General features: G+C 39.3%; 1 protein-coding gene across 1 annotated transcript in view; it reads left to right on the plus strand.

The window, feature by feature from the left end:
* Positions 1-22,323, plus strand: part of LY75 (lymphocyte antigen 75) — an 81,563-nt gene that overhangs the window by 7,994 nt on the left and 51,246 nt on the right. The window contains exons 2-9 of the mRNA XM_063318315.1: positions 3,029-3,400; positions 10,338-10,511; positions 11,135-11,299; positions 14,825-14,935; positions 18,126-18,269; positions 19,248-19,436; positions 20,081-20,238; positions 21,923-22,033. Coding sequence (XP_063174385.1) covers positions 3,029-3,400; positions 10,338-10,511; positions 11,135-11,299; positions 14,825-14,935; positions 18,126-18,269; positions 19,248-19,436; positions 20,081-20,238; positions 21,923-22,033 — 1,424 coding nt within the window. The remainder of the gene's footprint in view (positions 1-3,028; positions 3,401-10,337; positions 10,512-11,134; positions 11,300-14,824; positions 14,936-18,125; positions 18,270-19,247; positions 19,437-20,080; positions 20,239-21,922; positions 22,034-22,323) is intronic.

Genomic DNA, 22,323 nt, shown 5'->3' on the forward strand with positions numbered 1-22,323 from the left:
CACTTGAGGGAATGATATTAAAGGCAAAACTGAAATACTTTGGCCACATAATGAGAAGACAGGACACCCTGGAGAAGATGCTGATGCTAGGGAGAGTGGAAGGCAAAAGGAAGAGGGGCCGACCAAGGGCAAGATGGATGGATGATATTCTAGAGGTGACGGACTCGTCCCTGGGGGAGCTGGGGGTGTTGACGACCGACAGGAAGCTCTGGCGTGGGCTGGTCCATGAAGTCACGAAGAGTCGGAAGCGACTAAACGAATAAACAACAAAAAGCTTGTATTGTAATGTCTCAGTGCTTGTTTCAACATTCTGAGAAAACTGTTGAGTTCTTCAGACACCTCTGTCATTCCTTGCATGGTTGGAAGAACATACTCCAATGTTTCATAGTTTACTTTGAGATTACATAGCTGTATAATTTCTTTATACTTTGAAATATTTCCATTTCTTGAAGAAATCAGTGTGTGTGTAATATTTATCAAAATTTTGTTTATTATGTGTCTGCCTGTCAAAAATAAGGAAGTCTGTTAAGTGAGATTTATTTTTTCAAAGGACAGTCAATAACTGGACTGAATCTCTTTATCCTGAGTTACTATTTTACAGAAAATTATATGGCCCCAATATATATAATAGTGGTGAAGGCATCGGGCTAGAAACCGAGAGACTGAGAGTTCTAGTCCTGCCTTAGGCACGGAGCCAGCTGGGTGACCTTGGGCCAGTCACTCTCTCTCAGCCATAGGAAGGAGGCAAGGGCAAACCACTTCTGAAAAACCTTGCCAAGAAAACTGCAGGGACTAGTCCAGGCAATTGCTGAGAATCGGACACAGTTGAACAGATTAAAAAATATATAGTACGGTTGAAAGTCAATCAGGTCCTCCCTATTCAACCTGCAAATGAAAGATTGGTCATGTCAGATTAAGTTAACCCAGCTCTTTTTGAGGTTCTTCCTTTGTTGAACTCTTTGCTTGCTTAAAATGTTAAAGTTGTAAATGATGCGTGTTTAAATGGTTTTGAACTGCTATACAGTATGTTAGCCAATTCCTGGTCTGCAGATAGCGTGGAAACAGCTGCAACTGGGGGGGGCAAGCGGGGCATGTGCCCCGGGCGCCACGCTGGGGGGGCACCAAAATGAGCGCTAGGGGGGTGCCAAAATGGGCACGGAATGCATGTTTGCCCCAGGTGACACAGACCCTAGTTGTGGGCCTGCGTGGAAACAACAAACAATACATAGTTCATTAACAGAGTTATCCGAAAGGGCTCAGTATTTACTTACTGTTGCTCTAGAACGTGAGGGTGAATACTAGTAGAAGTGGTCTTCTCTTAGGAGTTCAGTTTCAGGGAGCAACAAATTTAAAGAGATTCTTGTACACCAAAAGAAACAATATGAAAATCTTGCAGTGTTGTTTTGTTGTTTTTCAATAATGCTTTTTCAGAATATGTTTGCTAAACACAAACATGCTAATTACTGGGGGGTATTTTATTTTATTTATTTTGCATTTTTCTTTAATGTTAATAAAGCGAGCTATTACGTTATATGTAATGTCAGGGATAAGATTTTAATCAATTTTAGTCTCTTATAGAAATGCATTTATTAATGGGAATTTGTCTCAGAAGAGGTTTGTTCTATTAAAGCATTGTTGCTTAGCTCAGTCATAACAAAAAGTTGATAGAGCATGAAATAACAAACGTATTAACAAGATAGTGCATTGCTGATTAAAAATCTGAGCACCATGCCAGTAAACACGTCCATTATCCATGTCTTCATGCCACCTTAGCAAACTGAAGATGAATCACTATTAATCCCCCTCCCCAGGATTATTGTTGAGGGGAGTATATTTATTCATTGGAATGTTCAAAAATCCACCCTGTGTGTGGAGGACATTTTCAAAATCAAGTAGAATTTCCAGAGTGCATTTCATTTAAATATATTGAACACAGTGCAGTTGTTCTCTACTCACAGGTTGCTTGAGGCGTGACTCCAGGGAAAATGCCCTGAGTGAGCTGCAAGTACACAAACATACTTTTCTCTATATGTTTTGCATACAAGACACCAGCATTCAGGCTAGTAAATTGCAAAGAAATATTTCAAATCCCAGATTAATGTGTTATTTTAGGTGGTTTCAAACAAAGTTCTGCTTACGTTCCATTTACGGGGTGATTAATTCACTGCTGTGACTTTTAGAAATCTATTAATTTAGTCATTAAAGAATATAAAACAGAAACATTTCATGCACCAGAAAAGAAATTTTAACTGATCATTATTACTGAAGAAAACCTACTGGCCATTTCTTCACAATTCCGTGAGCTCAACGTGCCATCTCGGGTTTTCTCCAGTGTAAGCATAACAAAAAACATAATTTTAGCCCAAATTAAATGCATATAGCAGTTAAAATTCTGTTCCTTTCCATCAAGCTGTTAGAAAAATCTTACCATATTTGCAGGCCTTTCCCTGAATGCTCTTTTCATAAGATGTTTATTGGATAGATATTAGGTAGATATAAGACTACCAGATTTAACATTCAAAAATCCAGGTGACCACTAGAGGGCAAACAGCTAAAAAGTTTAATACCTCTTTACTACCATCTATTGTTAATCTGAATTCTTGCAAGGGAAAGGGCAAAGGTACTATCCCACTGGAATACCTTTCACAGAGAACCTTTTTTGTGCTACATGAATTATTGTTATTATTATATTATTATTATTATTCTAGGCCCTCTGAACTTTGAGCAGACTGAGGTATACTAGTACTGATACTGTTTATCTTTATATATTGCTTTATTTGCTCCTGAGATCATGTCGCTTTTTTAATGATCTTTCAAAAACTGTTGTTGTTAAAAGCTGCTCAGAGCGTGCTGTTTGCAAGCATATTAGTAGACATAAGTCTTTACAGTAATTAAGGTGCTTCATCACGGAACTGAATGTTGACAGTGCTTTCCAATGTATACTGTATAATGTTCTTTCTGTATTATCTTTGCATCTACTGCAAGGTGGAACAGAAAATCACCAAAATATGGTTTTTTTTCCATGCAGATAACAATCTTTTCACCATCCGGCATGAAAACTCTAATAAGTGCATCCAGGTTAAAAGCCAGCGCCTAATAGCAGGAGGTTGTGAGGAGACAGATGAGAGCTTATGGACATGGGTCTCTCAACATCGCCTTTTTAATTTGGGGTCCCGAAAGTGCCTTGGACTAGAGACTGCCAAGTCTCCAAATACCTTAAAAATGTATGCTTGTGACTCAGACCTCATTCTGTGGTGGCGATGTGTTGGTGATTCCATCCTTTCTGCATCTCAGAACAAACTAGCTTTAAAGAATGGAATTGTCACTGTAAGCCTAAACTCTTCTGATACTTGGAGAAGAAGTGAGTCCAGCGACACGATTTGTAAATTTCCATATAGCGGTATGTATTTTCTTTCATTTATAGAAGTGAAGGGTTTGGACAAGAATGTGGTTAAATGCTGACTTCTAAGGAGTTCAAAAGAAAGGGGGCATTTTCCAGTTGAGTTTTGCATCAAGTGATAATTAAACAGCAATAATCTTAATTAACAAGCTCACATGATGGTCTGGAATCCATGTGCTAACATAGATTGTTGTTTCCAGATGTGGGGACTGCAACTGCCAGAATTCTCAGCTGTGACCATGCTGGCTTAGAATTTGGGAAGTTGGAATTCATACCTGAGGACCATCTGGTAGAATGTTGATTCAGAGCATCTCCCACATTTGGAATGTGGGGGGGGGAGGGCACTAAGGAAGAAAATATTACAAACAACTGATGTTCCTTTGGAAAACACGCACAGTCCTTTGGATGGACTCACGATTTTTAAAAGGGCTCAGATTATTATTATGGTTTTGCAGGATGACACATTCTTTGCAGAAGAATATACCAGGTGGAAAAATCGGTGAAATATTAGATATAATGCTGTGGTTTGGTTTGGTTTGGTTTTTTGAGGACAGTTGGCATTGCTTTTGTTAATGGTCTTTACACTTCAATCTTTATCCATTTGGCATTTATAAAGAATACAAGGTTTATTTCCTCTGTAGTAGAATTCTGATGTTACACTGAATCATGTTTTTTAGCATAGGGGTGGGTAATCCACAGGTTCAAGTGCTCCCCTACCCAATTTCTGTACTCCCCGGAATTCTTCAAGTTCATGCTGTTAACATCTAAAGTGCTGGTTTTTAATGGTGTGTTGGTTTATTTTTGCCTTTTATTTTATAAAATAAGCCCTAAAAATAGATAAATTAAGCCTCTGGCAAGTTTGTCACACCTATTTTGAGTAAGCTGTCTCCCAAAGCCCCCCTAATCAGACCCCCAAGTTTGTCACCAGTGGAAGAAAAAGTTTCTGAACTTCACTTATGATTAACCCTGTATTTCCACCTCTTTTATAGGGTGGAAAGCTTGGAACTTAATCCTTTATAAGGAACGGTAGAACTAACCATAACAGTGAAGTCAGCCCCCCGCCCCAACTTAAATGCCAGTGAAATTATTTTCAAGTTGAAGGAACCTTGGGGAAGTCCCATCAATTACTTTTTAGCTATCCTTTCTCTATGGTTGGTGCAGAGAAAACAAGAGTTCCACTAGGCCTTAGAGTACAAAGCCACTCTGTCTTCTACTCATTGTAGAAAACATTGGGCATGTCTAAACAAACAAATGGAAATTACCTCAAGGCATCTTTTGTATTTGTCTTGTTCTGTGGAGCCACTTGGTTGATGAGGTCTGTATCACACTGTTATTTCTAGCCATGTTTATCTTTGTGTTTACATGACTGTGAATGAATGTATTTGTTTTTCTCTCCTATTCCCTTTCTTCCACCCCACCCCTTAGACCTTTTCTATAAAGTTTATTAAATTATAAGCCTGTGGGCAGGAACGGCCTTGTTTTTTAATTTCTGTTTAACATGCAGTATATCTAAATTTAACAGCTGTACAAATTAATTATAATTCCTACAAAGTCACCAGAGATTCTATATTCACGGGCCTTTTTCTCCTGACCTGCCCTAACCCTAGACTACTTCAGGTTATTTGTATCTGCAGTAGCTGAAGCTCTGTTAACTATACTGTGCTTTTTCTGGTTCCTTTCTGAGCTTTCAAAACCAGAACCTGCTTCTTCTTAAGCAGGGCTGTGGAGAAGTGTATTGTGGTTTGGGCTCTGCTGTTAAGCAAGGCCAAGGCAGTACAGTAATCTCTGCTGGGATTACCAGAGGACAGTCTTTAATTTCTCAGGGGCTCAGTCGGTTACTGTTCTTCCACTTCACCCAAGAAGATTGTACAGTCTTTCCCTTCTGGTTTGAAGAGATGCCTGTTCTCCAGCCTAACAAAGGCAGATTTCATTTGCAGTACCAGTATCGTATGCAGCCCTTGGGGCCAGAAAGGTTGCCCTGCATCTACTCTACATTCACACCAGTGATAGCAAAAGAATCAGGACAATTAAAAAAATAATGCCCCACACAAGATAAATAATTCTGAATTGTTATATATTTCCTATATTTTGTATTTAATAATATAATTCTGAAGTGTACCTTTCTTCTGCCTGTTAGAAAGCAAGCAAGAATAGCCAAACAAGTCTTGAAACAATGATCGGTTTGATTTGGACTGCATCCATTGAAACTTATTTGGGTGAAAATTGTGATATCATCTCATCGGCCAACCTGATGGTTCCATGTCAACCCTAAAGGCAGAAATAGGGAACTTACGGCCCTCCAGATGCTATCTAGCTATTTAGCGATCAGATTTATATAGTTGTCCATCTCCCAGTGGAACTCTAGGCAGTGAACAAAAGATAAAACATAATACACAAATCAATTAATTAAGATGTGGCTGAATTAGCTTGGGCTGCTGGGACTTGTATTTCAGCAGCATCTGAAGAGTCACAGGTCCCCATCCTTTGATTTTGAAATACCTTTTTTTTCTTGGCAATAATTTTTTTTTCACTTAATGAATGGATAAGTTATGTGACTACTTGTTTTTACTTATTACTTATATTGCTTTGAATATAATATGTCAAGCACTGAATTGAATATGTCAAGCACTGGGACTCTGTTGCCAATCTTTTTTTTGGAATTTCTGCCACAAAATCTTCATTGCAGTAAGTAACATGTAGCACTTTCAAGTGTAAGAGTATATGCTAATTAGCATCACAACAGTTTTGAAAGCTTGGTATGCCAGTAAGTTATGAAACCTGTGCAAGGAAGAGGTTTGTATGAACTTACTGTTCTTGCCCAAAAAATGTGGAGAAGACCTGTTTTTGCTAGTAATCTTGAAGCCAGTTTCTTTTTTCCTTCTGGGTAAGGCTTATTCTCCTCACAAAGTAAATCTACTACCTTGTGCATTGGCTGTTACAAAAGTCCTCTTCCAGACTTGAATCAAGGTCCTTTTAAAACTAGCAATTCAAGATCTGCTAGAAATTGGCATAAGAAGCGCTAGCTCTTTATCTAAGACACGGGCTCATCCACGCAGGCTTCATGCCCTGGATCCAAGACTGCCTGTTTACCATTCATTGAGGACCTGTCTTCACAGTAGAGCCTCCATGTTGTAGAAGTTAGTACAATTCCCACTCTGCTGTACTTCTGGGGTCCTTCTTTTTCTTTTTTCTATCCTGCTTCCTCTTCCCTGTTCTTGTCAGTCTCCAGCCATACATCAGTTTGTTCACTCATAGATCAGTCTTTTCACAGTCTATCCACATCAGTCTCTCCCCCCAAACATCAGTTTCTGCAGCCTTTTTCCTAGCCAGTTGTTGCCCAGAAAGTAGCACTGGTTACCTTCTGCACAGACAGCAACGCTACTGGCCACATAGCAGAGGCCTGGCCAAAGGACTACTGTGGGAGCAGCAATTTGCACAATAACTCGCTTTCCTCTCACCTCTGGGCAGTAGGACAGCACACCAACAAATCTGTTTAAGTGAGCTCTGGATATTCTGGAGGACTAATATTTGGACAAAGCTTTAAGACCAAGAACAAACGATCGGGTTTGGTCCTATGCCATTTTATGTCCAGGTTTTATATTCTGTTTATTTTGTATCTAAACTTTATATTCTGAATTTAGTGCGATTTGTGGATTCCGTAAATCTTGCAGTAGTAATAATATAGGACAGTTTGGGATTGTCTTGTTGTTTTACCTCTAAATGTCAGGACTACATTCCAAATATAAGGCAGAGCCTGGGAAGGAATTAGACAGGACTAGGACAAAAATTGAATTCAGTTAAACGGATTTAGTGACATGAATGTATTTATTTATTCATATTTTTTATCACAGCCCATCTCCCCCACATGGGGAACCCTGGGTGGTTCACAGTAAAAATTTAAAATTCAATAAAATTAGAAATAATACCAATATTTCAATAAATATAAAATACAATAAAATCCATATAAGGGCAGATCACATTCAGCCCATAAAGGGATAAGGCTGGTCCCTGCAGGGCTAGGGAACTAAACAGCCCCAAGAATGGCTCTTCCTCTCCCCACTCCAAGCATGCTGACAAAACCTGGTTTCCAGCTGTTTTCTGAAGTCCAGAAGAGGGGGGGCTAACCTCATTTCCGAGGGAAGGATGTTCCAAACAGCGGGAGCTGCTTCAGAGAAGGCCCACCTCCTGGACCCCGCCAGATGGAATTCTCTTGCTGACGGGGTCTGTAGCATGACCGGGCGGGACGGGTTGATGTGATGGGGATGAGACGGTCCCTGTTGTTACCTATGGATGTGATGCTTGCTTTCTTACATCACACTAAAAGATTCAGTTCAAAGAGAATATTTTGGAGGACTTCTGAAACTTTATAAAAGGCTTTCATAAAAGTTTCAGAAATGTTTTTCAGAATAAAACGCAAGTAACGACAAATAAAAAAAAAAGGTAAAGGTTTCCCTTGACGTAAAGTCCAGTCGAATCCGACTCTAGGGGGCGGTGCTCATCTCCGTTTCTAAGCCTTAGAGCCGGCGTTGTCCGTAGACATTTTCCGGGTCATGTGGCCAGCATGACGACACGGAACGCCATTACCTTCCCGCCGAAGCGGTACCTATTGATCTACTCACATTTGCATGTTTTCGAACTGCTAGGTGAGCAGGAGCTGGGACTAGCAACGGGAGCTCACCCCGCCGCGCGGTTTCGAACCGCCGACCTTCCGATCGGCAGTTCAGCGGTTTAACCCGCAGCGCCACCGCGTCCCTCAACGACAAATACTGGCATATTAATATGAACCAGTGGTATTTTAAAAACATATTACATTATACTGCCAAAATGCTAAAATCCAAGAATTTTTATTATTTTTAATATAATTTTATGGTGCTGAACTGATTAGCAAGACAAAATTATAAATATGTATAACAATGAAATAATATAACTTCAAATATCAACATCATGGGGATGGAGCTTAGAAAGTAGGTTAAAAACAACAACAAAAACTCTCTAAAAACTAAAAATAAAAATCAATGGCCCAATAAAACTCATCTCATAAAAAAAGATTTGTGAAAGCCAATGGGTCTTTAATTAGTCTTATAAAAACGTGTTTAGAGTTTAATGAATCCCAGCTAGTATTGTGTTCTGTAGATGTGGAGTTTGTACAGGAAATGCTCCATTATAGATTCAAAATTTGGATGTACAAATTTGTGGGGTAGAATGCAAATGATACACAAAGCATTTTGCTCATGATATAAATCACAAAACTTGTACAAATTTCTCTGCATTGTAATTAAGCTCTTTAATCAAAACATTATTTTCATAATATTGTACAGGTAATCCTCGCTTACCAACCAAAATTGGGACCGGCAACTCCGTCACTAAGTGCTGCAGTCTCTAAGACTTAACAGTGTCACTTCCACTTCTGTTAAGTGTGACATCATGTGACCATGACTTGTGATTTCACTTCCATGTTCTACATTAATTCTGCTTGTTGAAAGCTGGTTGTGAAGCTTGCAAATGTCAATCATATGACCTCAGGACACTGCAACAGCTATAAATGTGAGGATTGGTCACACCACTTTTTTCCCCAACCATCGTAACTTTGAATGGTCATTAAACTAGGCAGTCAGAAAGCGAGGACTACCTGTATTAAGGATCTCTTGTGATGGCTATGCATTTAGATTCCCAGCTTGGGGCCCATGGGCAATAGTTTGCCTATGGACCCCTTCTGTTGTATCTGAAGATGGATGGTGGATATCCTGGACGCTAAAAAGAAATGCAGTTCTGGCACTGGCTGGAATGATTTGTGCTCCAAGTATCTGTTGACTTTTTGCTTCCATTTTTATTCTCTGGCTATAAAGCATTCTTCCCTGAGTCTCTTAAGAGAGCAGAGACCCAGTTACTTATTTCATAACATGGTGATCTTGTAGGATGTTCACAGCCATTTTGTATAATCAGCAATTGTACCTCGTAGGTCTTCCAAGCCTTCTTCACTTGTAATCTCAATGAGGATGATAGGAAACAGCAGTCAGTCCATTGTTTCCTTGGCGCCTATGTTTGTCCGTAGGCATGAATAGTATGTGTTATGGGAGGAGTCCTTCCTTTGATTATTATTTTTAATTAAAAATGGTGTGGCCTTGTAAGCAGGGTTGAGGGGTGTGAGGAAGGGAAATTCCTGGAGCTCCCCATTCCTTTTTCTTTCCCCCATATTTATAATTTTTGTTTCCACTTCTTTCAGGAGTGTGGTATGTGGGTCTGGGTATCCCAAGAAAAATGGCCAGCGCTCATTATTTTTCCATATTTTTCCTCTATTTTGTTACCGTGCTTTTGAATTGGTTTCCTTCCTTCCATATCTTCATAATGGACTACTGGTGGGAAAGAAGTGGGGGGCTCAAAAGAGTGCTTTATTTGTGCTGCTGTGCAAATTCTGCTCTCCCTGTACTTCTGAAATCAGTAAGGGTTGATTTATTTTGCAGGGGGAGATTGGAAGAGGGAAAAAATGACTCCAAGAAGTGTTTTGTTCATTTCACAATTTTACTTGCATTCAAAGTTGGTCACTGCTGAAGGGGAAACTGTAGACATAAATAATTTGCTTTTGTTCCTGAAGTTACATAGGTCAGATCACCACCTTGTGATTTTGAAGCTAGTTTTTTTCCTAAAGTTTTTCTTTCCTATTGTTTATTACCTCTGACTCCACTTATTATTGGCACTAGCTAACGTAACTCTTAAGCTCCATGCATACATGACTCGTCCTGCCATCAGGTATGCTGCCCTCTGCCCTACCAACCCCATTTGGCACCAGCTGCCATTGACAACAATGTCTTTAAATTTCTGATCCCTTGGGACTTCTACATGTCTTAAAAGCATATTTTTAAAATATGTTTGTTTTACACCTACACACATTTCCAGATTTTTTAAAACATTAAATCTATTTTTGGTTGCTTTTCTGCAGAAATTTATACCAGGGATGGGAATGCCTATGGAAAACTTTGTGAGTTTCCTTTCTTATTTAATAATACATGGCATCATGACTGCATTCGCAACGAGATGTATGGAGGTAATGAATGGTGTTCCATAACCACCTATTTCCATCAAGACAATAAATGGGGCTTCTGCTTAAAACCAGGCAAGTAGCTTTCCTAAAATAGAATCCTGAAAAATTTATGTTGTATTAATGCATTTTATGTATTTTGGTATTTCATGAGGAGAAGAAGGATGAGCAGAGCTCAAATCTAATAATAGTTTTATATTGGAGGATTAAACAGTATTATTGTATAATATGCAATGTAAAATTATGTAAATTAAGATGCTAAAATTCATCACCTGGGGTTCCAGTTTATGATATAAAATATGTTCGAAAACCTAGAACCTGATTCATACACACTCTTTGCATGCGCACTTCTGTTTTCACAAGTAAAGTTGGAAGAAAGAGAAAACAGTTTTCATAGATCCTAGTTTTTCTCACGTCTTCTGCAAACATGTCAACACATTTGCAGACAGCACAGGGAGACAGTGGAGGGAACTGGAAGACTGTACGTCTGTGTAGATCCCAGTCCAGCTCCTTTGCAGTCTGGGTGGCACAGAGCATGGAAATTGAACGGCAGTATTGGAGATGAACATGCTATGTGTATATGTATCTTTGCTGTCATGTTGGGTGGATTGGGTTGATAAGGAAACATGAGTTCTCCTAGATTATGGGTATGGTACCAGTATTGATCTCAGGAATGAATACTTACTTGCCTTCAACAGAGGATGGCTGTCAAAATACATGGGAACAGTTTGCAGATTCTGGAAATTGTTACCAATTAAATATACAGGCTGCTCTTTCTTGGAAAGCAGCATACCTCTCATGTAAGAAGCAAGGAGGTGATTTGGTCAGCATCGCAAGTGCATCTGAGTTAAGTTATATCCAAGGTAAGTACAGCTTTATAGTGAGTTCTGGAGGAAAGCTGTCGGTGGCAAATGAGAAATAAATGGATTGATTTCAAGACGGAAATCAGGCTACCAGATTTCATGGCCTGTAGGAGAGAATATTTTTTCCAGTCTCTAAATTTGACTTTCCTAAACTTCTAGTAAACAAATATATTTTGTGCCATCAAAAATAAACATTTCACACGAAGTATCTTCTTAGTCTTAGGACCAAGCTGTATTTTAAGTTTTTCCTGTTACTTTTGCTTTTCTCCACCTTGCCACTATAAAAATTCCGCACGAACTCACATACTTGTCATGATTTTAAATTGTACTGAAATTCAGATTACAAAAAAGCAACCCTTTTCTCTTCAGAATATTTGCAGAACTCCACAATGAGCTCTTTGGGACAAACTAGATCTAATGTAGGACAATGGCATCAGCATAGGTATGGACAAATAATGCCATGACTCCATCATGTAAATCAGGCAACTTAAGTACTTGTATCAGATATCATATCATACTACATTATTGGGCCTCTTTGAGTAACAGTGTTGTAACTCAAATACCATTTTGCCATCATTGGGGCTTGTTATGGATGCCACTGCTATGGGATATTCATAAACAGGATTTCCCAAGAAGTACGTCCTAAATAAAAAGAAGAAATAAAAGCATATTTTGGGGGCAGTGAAAAGCTGAGCTGAGCTGAGCTGGGCTGGAAAGTGGTTTGGAGAAAGGACTGTTTTCCACCTCTTATTTTCATAATTGAAACTCATTCTGCTGCACTTCTTGTGTCCCACAAGAAAAAAATATATGTAGAGATGTCATTTAGGTGGGAAATATGACATAAAATAAGTATCCCTGTCTAACATCTTTCCTTCACTGATCCAATTCCTTTTCCTTTCTCAAAAAGCTGTGTTCAGATAGAATGCTAATCAATTAGCAGGATGCATTGCTGTATAGTCTTATAGAATGCCTTGTAGAAACCTTGGTCTTGCATATTCCCCCTTCCTTTCTTCTTGTCCCACTTTAGACTAACCTGTGTCACCTTAACAGGGCTTAGTATTAATTATGGCCTGCTGATACACTATAAAATTGGCTTATTTCAACAAAGTATGGTTAATACACCCACTCCTCTGCTAGTGACTACCTTGGTTAGCGACCATTCACAAATACAACAGTAATAAAAACTTCATTTTCCGACTAATGCACACATTTACAACCAAATTTCGTGCACCTGACAATGCACGCTGGAGTGAGAGTAATGCTGGCATGGCTGTACAAGAGTACTTTATCTGAATGAGATGATCTTCATAGTCTCTCCCTCTGTCATGTGTTCATTTAGTGACCATTTTGCTTAACGACCTGGTCGTTGGAATGGAATGTGGTTGCTAAATGAGTAGGTGTATTACTCACACTCTGTCTGGATTTGATAATTAAAAGGAAGCCAGAGCTTCCAAAGTCACTCTGGAGGAATACAGTTGAGCCCAGATCTTCTATTTTAACCCATGGATTCCTGCACTGGAGCAGGGTATTGGACTCTTGGTCTAAATTGCATCCTCCAGTTATATTTATGTGATTACATGTGAATGAGACCAATAGCTGCTTTGATTCTGAAAAAATATTTTAGTACATTTATGGGTCCTTTTCTGTAGTGCAAAAATTGTGCACATGAGGGTTCTGCACAAAGTGGATCTATATGGAGATTTTTCTGCAGAACTGTTTAAGCTAGATGATTTTAGGACTCAGTATTGTTCGGTAACTATGGTACTTGGTTCTAATTTAGTAGACTTGGATTGTATATTGTGTTGAGTCATGGTTTTAAAAATGTTTGGCTGAATTCACACTTAATATTAAATAAACCACCCAGAGTCATTGGGAGCCAGGCAGTATACAACAATATTAACACAGGTAGACCTCACTTACCAACTACCTCATTTAGCGACTGTTCAAAGTTACAACAGTGCTGAAAAAATAACTTTATGATCAATGCCCACATTTACGACCTTCACAGCATCCCTCAGTCACGTGATCGCCATTACAGTCAGTATGTGTTGTCCTGTGCCTGACCTGTTGTTTTTCTTGCCCCACCCTGGAAGCATGCTTTCCCTCCCACTGGAAGCATGCTTTCAGTGTGTATTTCCCATTGTGTGCCTGCTTGCTTACTTGTAATCCCTTCCTTTCCCATCTCTGTGCTCTGCAAGGTGGGGGAGAAAAGAAAGCAATGCACTGGCACCGGCAGCTGCGAGCACACTATGCAAATAGCCCACTGTATTCCCCATTGTGTCCCTAGTTACTCTCTTGTAATCCCTTATTCTCCAGTCCCTCTGCTCTGTGATAGGGAGGGGGGAAGAAGAAAAGCGATTTCTATAGGCAATCAATCTCTCCTGTGCATGGCCCATTTCCCCCCCATCCCCACCCCAGGCATTTCATTATCTAGAAAGGTTATTTAGGTAAATTCTGATTTGTGAAGACTAACAGCAGTGCACATGTTGAGTAAATATTAAATCAGAATGATACGTACAAATTAGAGTTGGAAGAGGTCATTTAAGGTTTGAGTCCAACTCTGGTCAGCCCATGAATCCTCACTGAATGGCTGTCCAGCCCGCTTGAACCTATCTGCTGAAGTGAAGCCCATCATGTCTCTGTCAAACTGCTCCCACTGTTAAGAAGATTTTTTCCTAACTTTCTTTTGGAATCTGTCTTTCTGTAATTTAAATCCATTATTCCATATTCTGCAGTCCAGAATGGTAGAGAGCAGGTCTTAACCTTGTACTGTATGATAGCCTTTGAGGTATTTGAAGCGTGCTGTCATATCTCCCCCCCCCCCCCGTTTCTCACGATGAAACATTCCGAGTTCCTCTTCAAAAAGTATAGCTTCTAGTTCCTTGATTGTTCCTGTTTCCTTCTCTGAAAAAGTAATAAAATGTTTTAAGAAGAAAATGTCATTAAAAACAAGCTCCCAAAATGTAGTATCTGGACCATTATAGTACTGTTTGCACTGGATGTTAATCCCCACTCAGAGCTCACTACCACACTGGAGAAGTACATGCTACTGGTTGTATTTAAATAAGATTAAAGTTAACAATGGTTGCATCCCATATAACATTAAACCAGGATTATTTTAACACTAGTTTGTTAAGCAAGCCACTTGCACATAATGTTAATCTGTGAGCATATCCATTCTAAACCAAAAATAAATGAGCTGCATTTTACCTTAGTATTATATTCAGACCAGAGATGTCAAAAAAAAGTGACATTTTCTATCACGTGTTATTTTACAAACTAATAAATTCACACATTTGTGCAAACACATTCCACACACCATACACAAGATACTGAAAACAGTTACCTTGCAACATAATATTGCAGATGAGCACAAAAATATTGCAGATGAGCTCAGACACAAAGGATAATGATTTTGTTTGTTTTGTGTTTTTTGTTTCAGTGCAGTAGGTAGGTCCCAATATAACTTGATTGGCTTGAAAATGTTTTGTTCTATTATCATTTCCTTTTTTAAAAACTCTTTAGCTAAAGATGGTATCGCAGAAATATTTTGGATTGGATTAAATCAGTTGGATGTTTCTGGAGGCTGGCAGTGGTCAGATCATACACCATTGAACTTCCTGAACTGGAATTCAGGTAACTGCATTTTTTCATGTGCTGTTCTCTGTCTCTCAATTCATACTTGATGAGCTCCCAAGCAGGGAAGGGAACTGTAGCTCATTGAAGAAGGAGAAGCAGATGCAGAAGAAGAAATAAATGATGGGGGGAAAGCCTTTACCCAGGTCTTTAAAACTCCCCCCAGCCTGAACAAAGGACTTCTCCTTAGACTGAGGATATTAAAAAGAACATCGATTACAGCAATATAATTGCTTAAAACACACCAGTAAACTATGAAAATGAAAAAGTAAAGTTAGATCCAGTAACCAGTGATTGAATATGGGGATAGATCAAGGTCTCCACAATCTAAAAGAGAGAGAGAGATAATAGTTCAACACAATTTAATGAGGCATTTTATTAGGCTCAGGTGTTACCAGTGTGCAGACTGATTTAGACAGTCTCACAAGGAAAGAGTCTATTAGGCTCCCAGAAAATCTGTTTCTATGTAATTATTGTTTACTGGAATGGTCAGATGGTTAGCCAAACTAACTCCTGAAAATTCCACAAGCCTGGTTGGTCAGGCCAACGCAGACATTTTGGACCAAAGATTAATCTTTTCCAAAGGCCTGAACTTGATCCAGTGTTTGCATCCAGCCCATCTTATAATTACTTATCCTCCCTTCTGAGCTACAACAACAAGGCAAAATACCCAGACCTCACTAGACACTTCTCTGATGTCAACACTTTGCAAAATGTTACTGGGGCAATAACCAAGAAGACTGATCTGTTTTCAAGCACATTTTTTTTGCTTCTCGTACAAATTAGACATAGGGAATTTCCTGCTAAGTTTCCCTATGCTGGTGATAATGATTAATAACAGAACAAATCAGAGGGAAACAAAATTCAGTTCAAACTCTCATTTGAGGGGAATGTTAAATTCAGTTTCACTCAGCAATATATAGAGGTAATTGAAGAGAACAGTTACAAGCTCTTACATTTGTTCTGTATTTAAGCAATGGAGTCCCATTTAACATTACTAAGATGGAAGTCACATCTTGAGTGGCCAGCTCAGTTAATAACCTGATGAAAGATTGGAGTTCTAGAACGCACCAGGGAGGCAGCAGTGAGAGCAGTGAATGGTGAAAGTCCTCTACCTCATGCCAGAATGGCACATCATGGTTGTCATGCGCTGCCTACCGCTGAGTAAAACACAGACACTGTTTCAGGGAAATCAGGTTCAGGTTTATTTCAGCGTAGTGCTGGATCAGAAAAAAGCTGAGAGTGAAGGGAGCGCGCCGGTGCGGGGTTTAAATACCCCGCGCCGGTCAGCGCCCCCTCACTTTGGGTTGCGTCATCCCCCCTTAGTCCTGCATGCTTCTGTGCCGGTAGGTGAAGGGTTGCGGGGCCCCTGCTGGTGCCCCGGGATTGCCCATAATCGGTTTCTTCCTTCGGCCGGTGATTGCTGTCAGCTGGGCGATCTCCGTTGCGCTTTGCTGACAGCTTCAGGTGTGCCTCGTGATCCGCCCTGTCTTTGTCTTTCCTTCTTCCTCTTTTGTGTCCTGATGGCTGAATCATCCGGCCGGGGTCTGTGTCTGTTGTGCGAGCTTTGCTTATCTTAAGTCCCTTCCTCTGCTTCCTAGGTATTGTCATGTGTGCCGTTGTGCTGATGTCTTCAGCTCAACGGCACTCATGACAATGGTATTGGGCTGCAGGTCCACACTTTCAGGTTCAGCCTTTCAGGTCTTCAGATTGGTGCTTGTCCACAGTCATCTGGCTTCCTTGTCTCTGGACTGGTTCACACAGTCCTTGGGTGGAGAACTTGATACCTTGGCACAGATGTTGGACTTCTATTTATTTAGCCTTTCATGTCTATCCATCTAGGGATGTTGCCCCCTCCCACCACCATGTTTATATACAGTCTTCAGCCATTTAAGAAGATGTTCTTTACTCCAGTAGCCTTGTAATTTGGTCCTCCCACTTGGAATATGAGGTGATGTAATTCACCGCAAACAAATAAGCAACAGGTCTTTACTGTTACAATTGGACGTAACAAGTAGTTGTGGTTGGTAGGGCCAGGGTTGCCCTTGTTCGTTTGCATGGGGAATCAAACCATGATTTGGAATGATACTGAAGCCAGTTCAGTCAGGCAGGATTTACACTGCTTGAATGCTTTTGTAGTTCTTGAATTATCTTACTATTGTTTTCTATGACAGAGAAGTCTATAATGAGAACCAGGAAAGGTGTAAACATTGGGAATACTCTGTAGCAAGGGATTCTGTAATTGCTTTTGCCAAATGGGGGGACCATTTAATATAAACCTTCCTGCAGGAAAAATGTGAAATATTAGCATGAAGCTGCAGATCAAAAGATTTTAGAAGTTTCAGACAGACAAACCTGGGAAATTATCACTATAAAACAGGAGGGAAAACCCCAAGTTCACTAATTGATGTAAATTCCCAGAAACCATGATGCAAGCTATTTGTATTTCGAGTTCTTTGTTTCTTCTGCAATTTCTCATAATCTCTGGAGTCTCAGTTTCGTGGTCTATTCTAGCTACAGTATGTCATGCATCCTCATGTAAATCACGAAGAAAGGATAATTGTTGATGGGTTTGAATAGTGTGTGAATCCTGTGTTACATCCTGGATATAGGCACTTGGAGGGGAACCCACCTTCCATATGTCATATCAGCTCTACACACAGCCACCTCAGCAGGTAATCACCCACCACCATGACATACTTTTTCTTTTCAAAGTGGCTCTTAGGTTTTTTTGTTCCACGGGGTTCCAGGTTTCCTCTTCAGTGTTCTGTGGCAAGGTTGCTCAGGTGGCTGTGAATTATCCCTTAAAGAGAGTACGACTCCATTGCCACCGAATGCCTCCCCATCCTTTTGTTCATTGGTGCATGCTTCCATGTGTCTGCTTCTGCCAAAGGGAGTTGTTCCTGCTCTCTGGGGTTCATTTGTCCACTCTTCCTGGAGAGCTTCAGTTGCCCTGTCCAGGAAATTCTCATCTCTTTCTCCTCAAGCCCTTTCATTTTTTAATCTTTGTTCATAATGCACACTCTAGAATGCAGTGTAAAATCTGCAATGGAACTATGTTGAAGTTCTTTTATAAAGAGAAGAAATGGCAATTCTATGATTTTAATCTCATCCTTTACACCCCAATACCTGTTGTTATCCATGATATGATGCATCATTAGCCTAATAACTGATCATTACTTTTCTGCAGAGATGCAGAATTTATCTCCAATAGAGGGAAATGACTGTGTGGCTATGAATGCTGACACAGGTGACTGGAAGAGTTATCCCTGTGACACGCCACTTCCTTATGTCTGCAAGAAACAAGTCAATGACACTCAACTGGATTTTCCAGGTAAATCAGAGCTGCATTGTGAAATTCATTTTACAGTTTTTGTGGCTAAAATGCCTAATCTTTACAGAATTGTAGTTTTGTTTTTTTTTTTTAACTCATGCAGTTTTTGCTAGAAACAGAGCATCCTCAGAAGCATTCCCAGACTTTCCAAATGCTTACAGCTGTGTTCACACAACACACTTAAAGTAATTACTTTATTAAATCTTTATCAGGATTCACACAATGCTTTGAAGCATAATAAGCTAGTCAAAAGGGCTAGTTTAGTATGTTTGCAAACTTTGTATAACCTCTTCCCAGGTTGAAACTACAAGTTGAGCATGGGTTCAGCCACTAGGTTTTTAGTTAAATATATGAACGGAACCATATATGATTGTAGAGAATCATGTGTAGTAAAATTTGGACTGAATTGTTGTTCAGGTAGGAAAAAAGAGGTTTTGCCAAAAAAAAAAAAAACCCCAGTAATTTTCAGTTATAGACAGAAGGTCTCAGGGGATTTTTATAATTTCCACTCAAAAGGATCTCAGAAATATTTGTTTGAAGTGTTCAATAAAGCTTGATTCCTGTGTAAATGTGGTGCTGCAGTCTCTTATCTGACTTGATTGGGAATAGGGGAAGTTGCAGAAGTAGCCAGAAATATAAAATCCCTGCTCTGGCATTAACACAATTTATCCTGCATCATTTTTTTAAAAAATGTGTTGGGGGCAAATGCTGTAAGTGGGACAATTCATGCAGGGTAATTCTGACTTCTACCAGGTGAGCATTTTTGTACATCTGATTCAGGATTGTCTACTGTGACAACAACTCAGATTATTATTTATCCTTTTGACTGGAGATGCCAAGGTTTGAACTTTGAGTCTGTTGCATCCAAAGTTGGTTCCCTCTGAGCTTTGATCCTTTCCTTGTGATGTCAGTTCTGTGTCATTGCTTTTAGACGTTGTCATGTTATTTAGCAAATCCTTTTCAAGTTCTTCTTCTCAGATATTCAGAACTATGCTGAGACTCAGTGTGAATCTGACTGGTACCCGCACAATGGATTTTGCTATATGCTAATGAACAGCATTGCTTTGTGGAAAGATGCAAATCACTTATGTGATCAAAACAACAGTAGCCTGATCAGTATACATTCCTTAGCAGATGTTGAATTAGTTGTTACAAAACTCCATAATGGTAAGTTGGAATAAGCATGGGCGTGAATTGCTCCTATGTTTTTCTGTTTAAGCATTATTCTCAATTTAAGGTTGGGCCATATAGTAAAAATTACTTTAGAGTAAGGACTGGTCTGTGACCAGATTTTAATTAACTTACAGGTAGTCCTCACTTAATGACCACAATTAGGATTGGCAACCCCATCGCTAAGCAATGTGGTTGTTAAGCAAGACATCACGTGGCCGTGACTTGCAATTTTACTGCCGGCTTCTCCATTGACTCTGCTTGTCAGAAGCTGACAGTGAAGCACGCAAATGGCGATCATGTGACCAGGGAATGCTGCACCAGTCGTAAGTGTGAGGAGCAGTTATAAAGTTACCTTTTCGGCGCCATCATAACTTTGAATAGTCGCTAAACAGGGCAGTCGTTAAGCGAGGACTACCTGTATTTATTTGCCATTCAATGTAACAAATGCAGCAACAAAAAACAGTATATTCTATTAGTCTGGGTAAAATTCTGTCTGCTGGCCAAACCCTTTAATCTCATTATAATTACGACAAAACTGAGAAGTGACTATAGAAAAACTTCTATTTTTTAATATATGGCTAAAGTTTCTGTTTTGCCTCGCGATTTTTGAACTGCTTGAATTTCTGCTTTGATTGTAGATACAAAAGACAAAGTGTGGATAGGGTTAATAAATAAAGATACTCCAGCCTTGTTTAAGTGGTCAGATGGATCCAAAGTGGTGTTTACTTACTGGGATCAGAATGAGCCAAAAGCTTCCTTCAAAAGCATTCCAAATTGTGTCTCCTATTCTGGAAAGGTAAGGATCTTTTGGGAAGTTTTGTAATTAGTTACCTAAAGCTTTTTGTAAACTTCATAAAAGGCAATAAAATATATGACTTGCTTTATCAGAGAGGGTTAGTGTAGTATAGAAGTCAGAATGTTGCACTGGGTCTGTAGAGACTCAAGCCCCAACTTGACCATGGAGCTCACTGTATAACTTTGAACTGGTCAGTCGTTTTTAGCCCCATAGTCCTCACAGGACTGTTTTGGTAATAAAAATAAGGGATGATCCCACATACGTGATTTAAGTGTTTAAGAGATAAAAAAAGTAAATAAAATGCTTTGTTTTATTATATGATAAGGGTTAGACCTACACAAGGCAACTTCCATTTGTGTTTACAAAGAACTTGGCGTAATAAGATCTCTTCGTTGAAGCGAAGAAGCAACCCAAATGCCTTGATGAGGCATTTTGCGACGCCTCAAAATTTTTTGACTTTGTGCAATAGGAGAAGTTGCAAAAAAATACTCCCAGCCTTCTTTAGCAACATCCACCTCTGGTTTTTGGGCTGCTGGAGAAGGCTGAGGCAAGTCTTCTACCAGCCTTGCCCACTGCCAGTCTGCAGAAATGTCTAGTGCAGGCACGAATAGGTTTTTATTGGTGATGTGTAATGCATTTTTAACTTCAGTGTGCTTGGTCTATGACCATATATTTTTAATAAATGAAAAACCAGTGCCAGCACCATGTGCAAAAGCTGGTAGAAGTTTTCATGCTGAAGCTTTAGTTTTTGCAAAAACTGGAGGATGCTGCGATGAACGGCGAAGCCCAGCCAAACCACATGTTTATTTCTATTAGAAGTGGGAGGTCCAAATTGCTTTGTGAAGCAGCTTTTATAGGGTGCTTCTGTTGAACCTTTATTGAAGTGAAGACCCTCTTCAAAGACCTGCTGAATAATACTGAATACTAATGCTGTGCGAAAATATGCCTTGCCATTTCCCCAAAGTTTTGCTTCCCTGCAGAAGAGGTCACTGTTTTTTTCTGCCTTACCTTCTAAGTGTTTAAAAATTTATTTCAGATTTCTCTTGCACTGAAGAAGTAGAAGACAGGGAGGCTGCAGACTTCTGAAGGGTGATGTGATAGTGAAAGTGAGGTCATTCACATGCATCCTCTGGTCATTTGTGACCAAATGTGAGGGTGCCACACTCTACTTACTGGAATTTCACTGAAATGATGAAATTCTCTCCTTCGAAAGAAATCTCAAATGCAAATTCTCTTTTGTGAGATTGAAAGAAAAGTGTTTAAAAGTTGCAGGAGAGTTTTTATGTTTATCAATCCTGAAACTCTTTGCTCAGAATTAAGATCCTCTGATTTCAATGGAACTTATAGTCATCACTGCAAATTTAAATCTCAGGGCAGTTTTCCAGTCCAGAAGAAATAGGTGGAATTTTCTATAACTCTTGTTCATAGGAGTAACAGAAGAAATAATTAATCTTGGGTTAATTATATATTAACCTCTCACATGCTATCCTATTTTAATTCAGCGTTCTATGAGAAGTGCATCACAGTTATACTTCAAGAACTTGGGTGGGGAAATAGTTTTCTTCTCTGTGTTTTTATAACATGTGAAATAAAGGCGCAAAAGTGCCTGGACAACTGAAGAGCAATCCATTTGGAAGATACGTCTTTGAGAGTTCTAAAATTGCTGGTTTCCTCCTCTCTGTAGTTTGGACGATGGAACATCCTACCTTGTACCGATAAACTTAAATTTGTGTGCATGAAAAAAGGAAAAGTTTTAGACGAACAAAAATCTGATAAAGATTGTTCTCCAAATGAGGTAAAGACAGAACAAAAACTTATATTTTAAATGAAAGATGAAGATTGATTAAATATACTTGGTATACCCAACATTTTTGCTGCTTCAGGCTCAATAATAATAAGTATAAAATACAGCCAGGAATTATTGGGATTTCTGACATAGTCAATAAAATACTAAGCATCTGTCTTTTTTGTGGTATCTTTGAAAGTGTGGTATATTTTTATGACCATTTGTAATTAATTTCTGAGTAGTGACAATTTTTAGATTCACCTTTCTGTCTCTTTAGAAATAGAACAGATGTGGTGGTG

The sequence above is a fragment of the Candoia aspera genome, chromosome 1, assembly GCF_035149785.1.
Source record: "Candoia aspera isolate rCanAsp1 chromosome 1, rCanAsp1.hap2, whole genome shotgun sequence".
NCBI classification, from domain to species: domain Eukaryota; kingdom Metazoa; phylum Chordata; class Lepidosauria; order Squamata; family Boidae; genus Candoia; species Candoia aspera.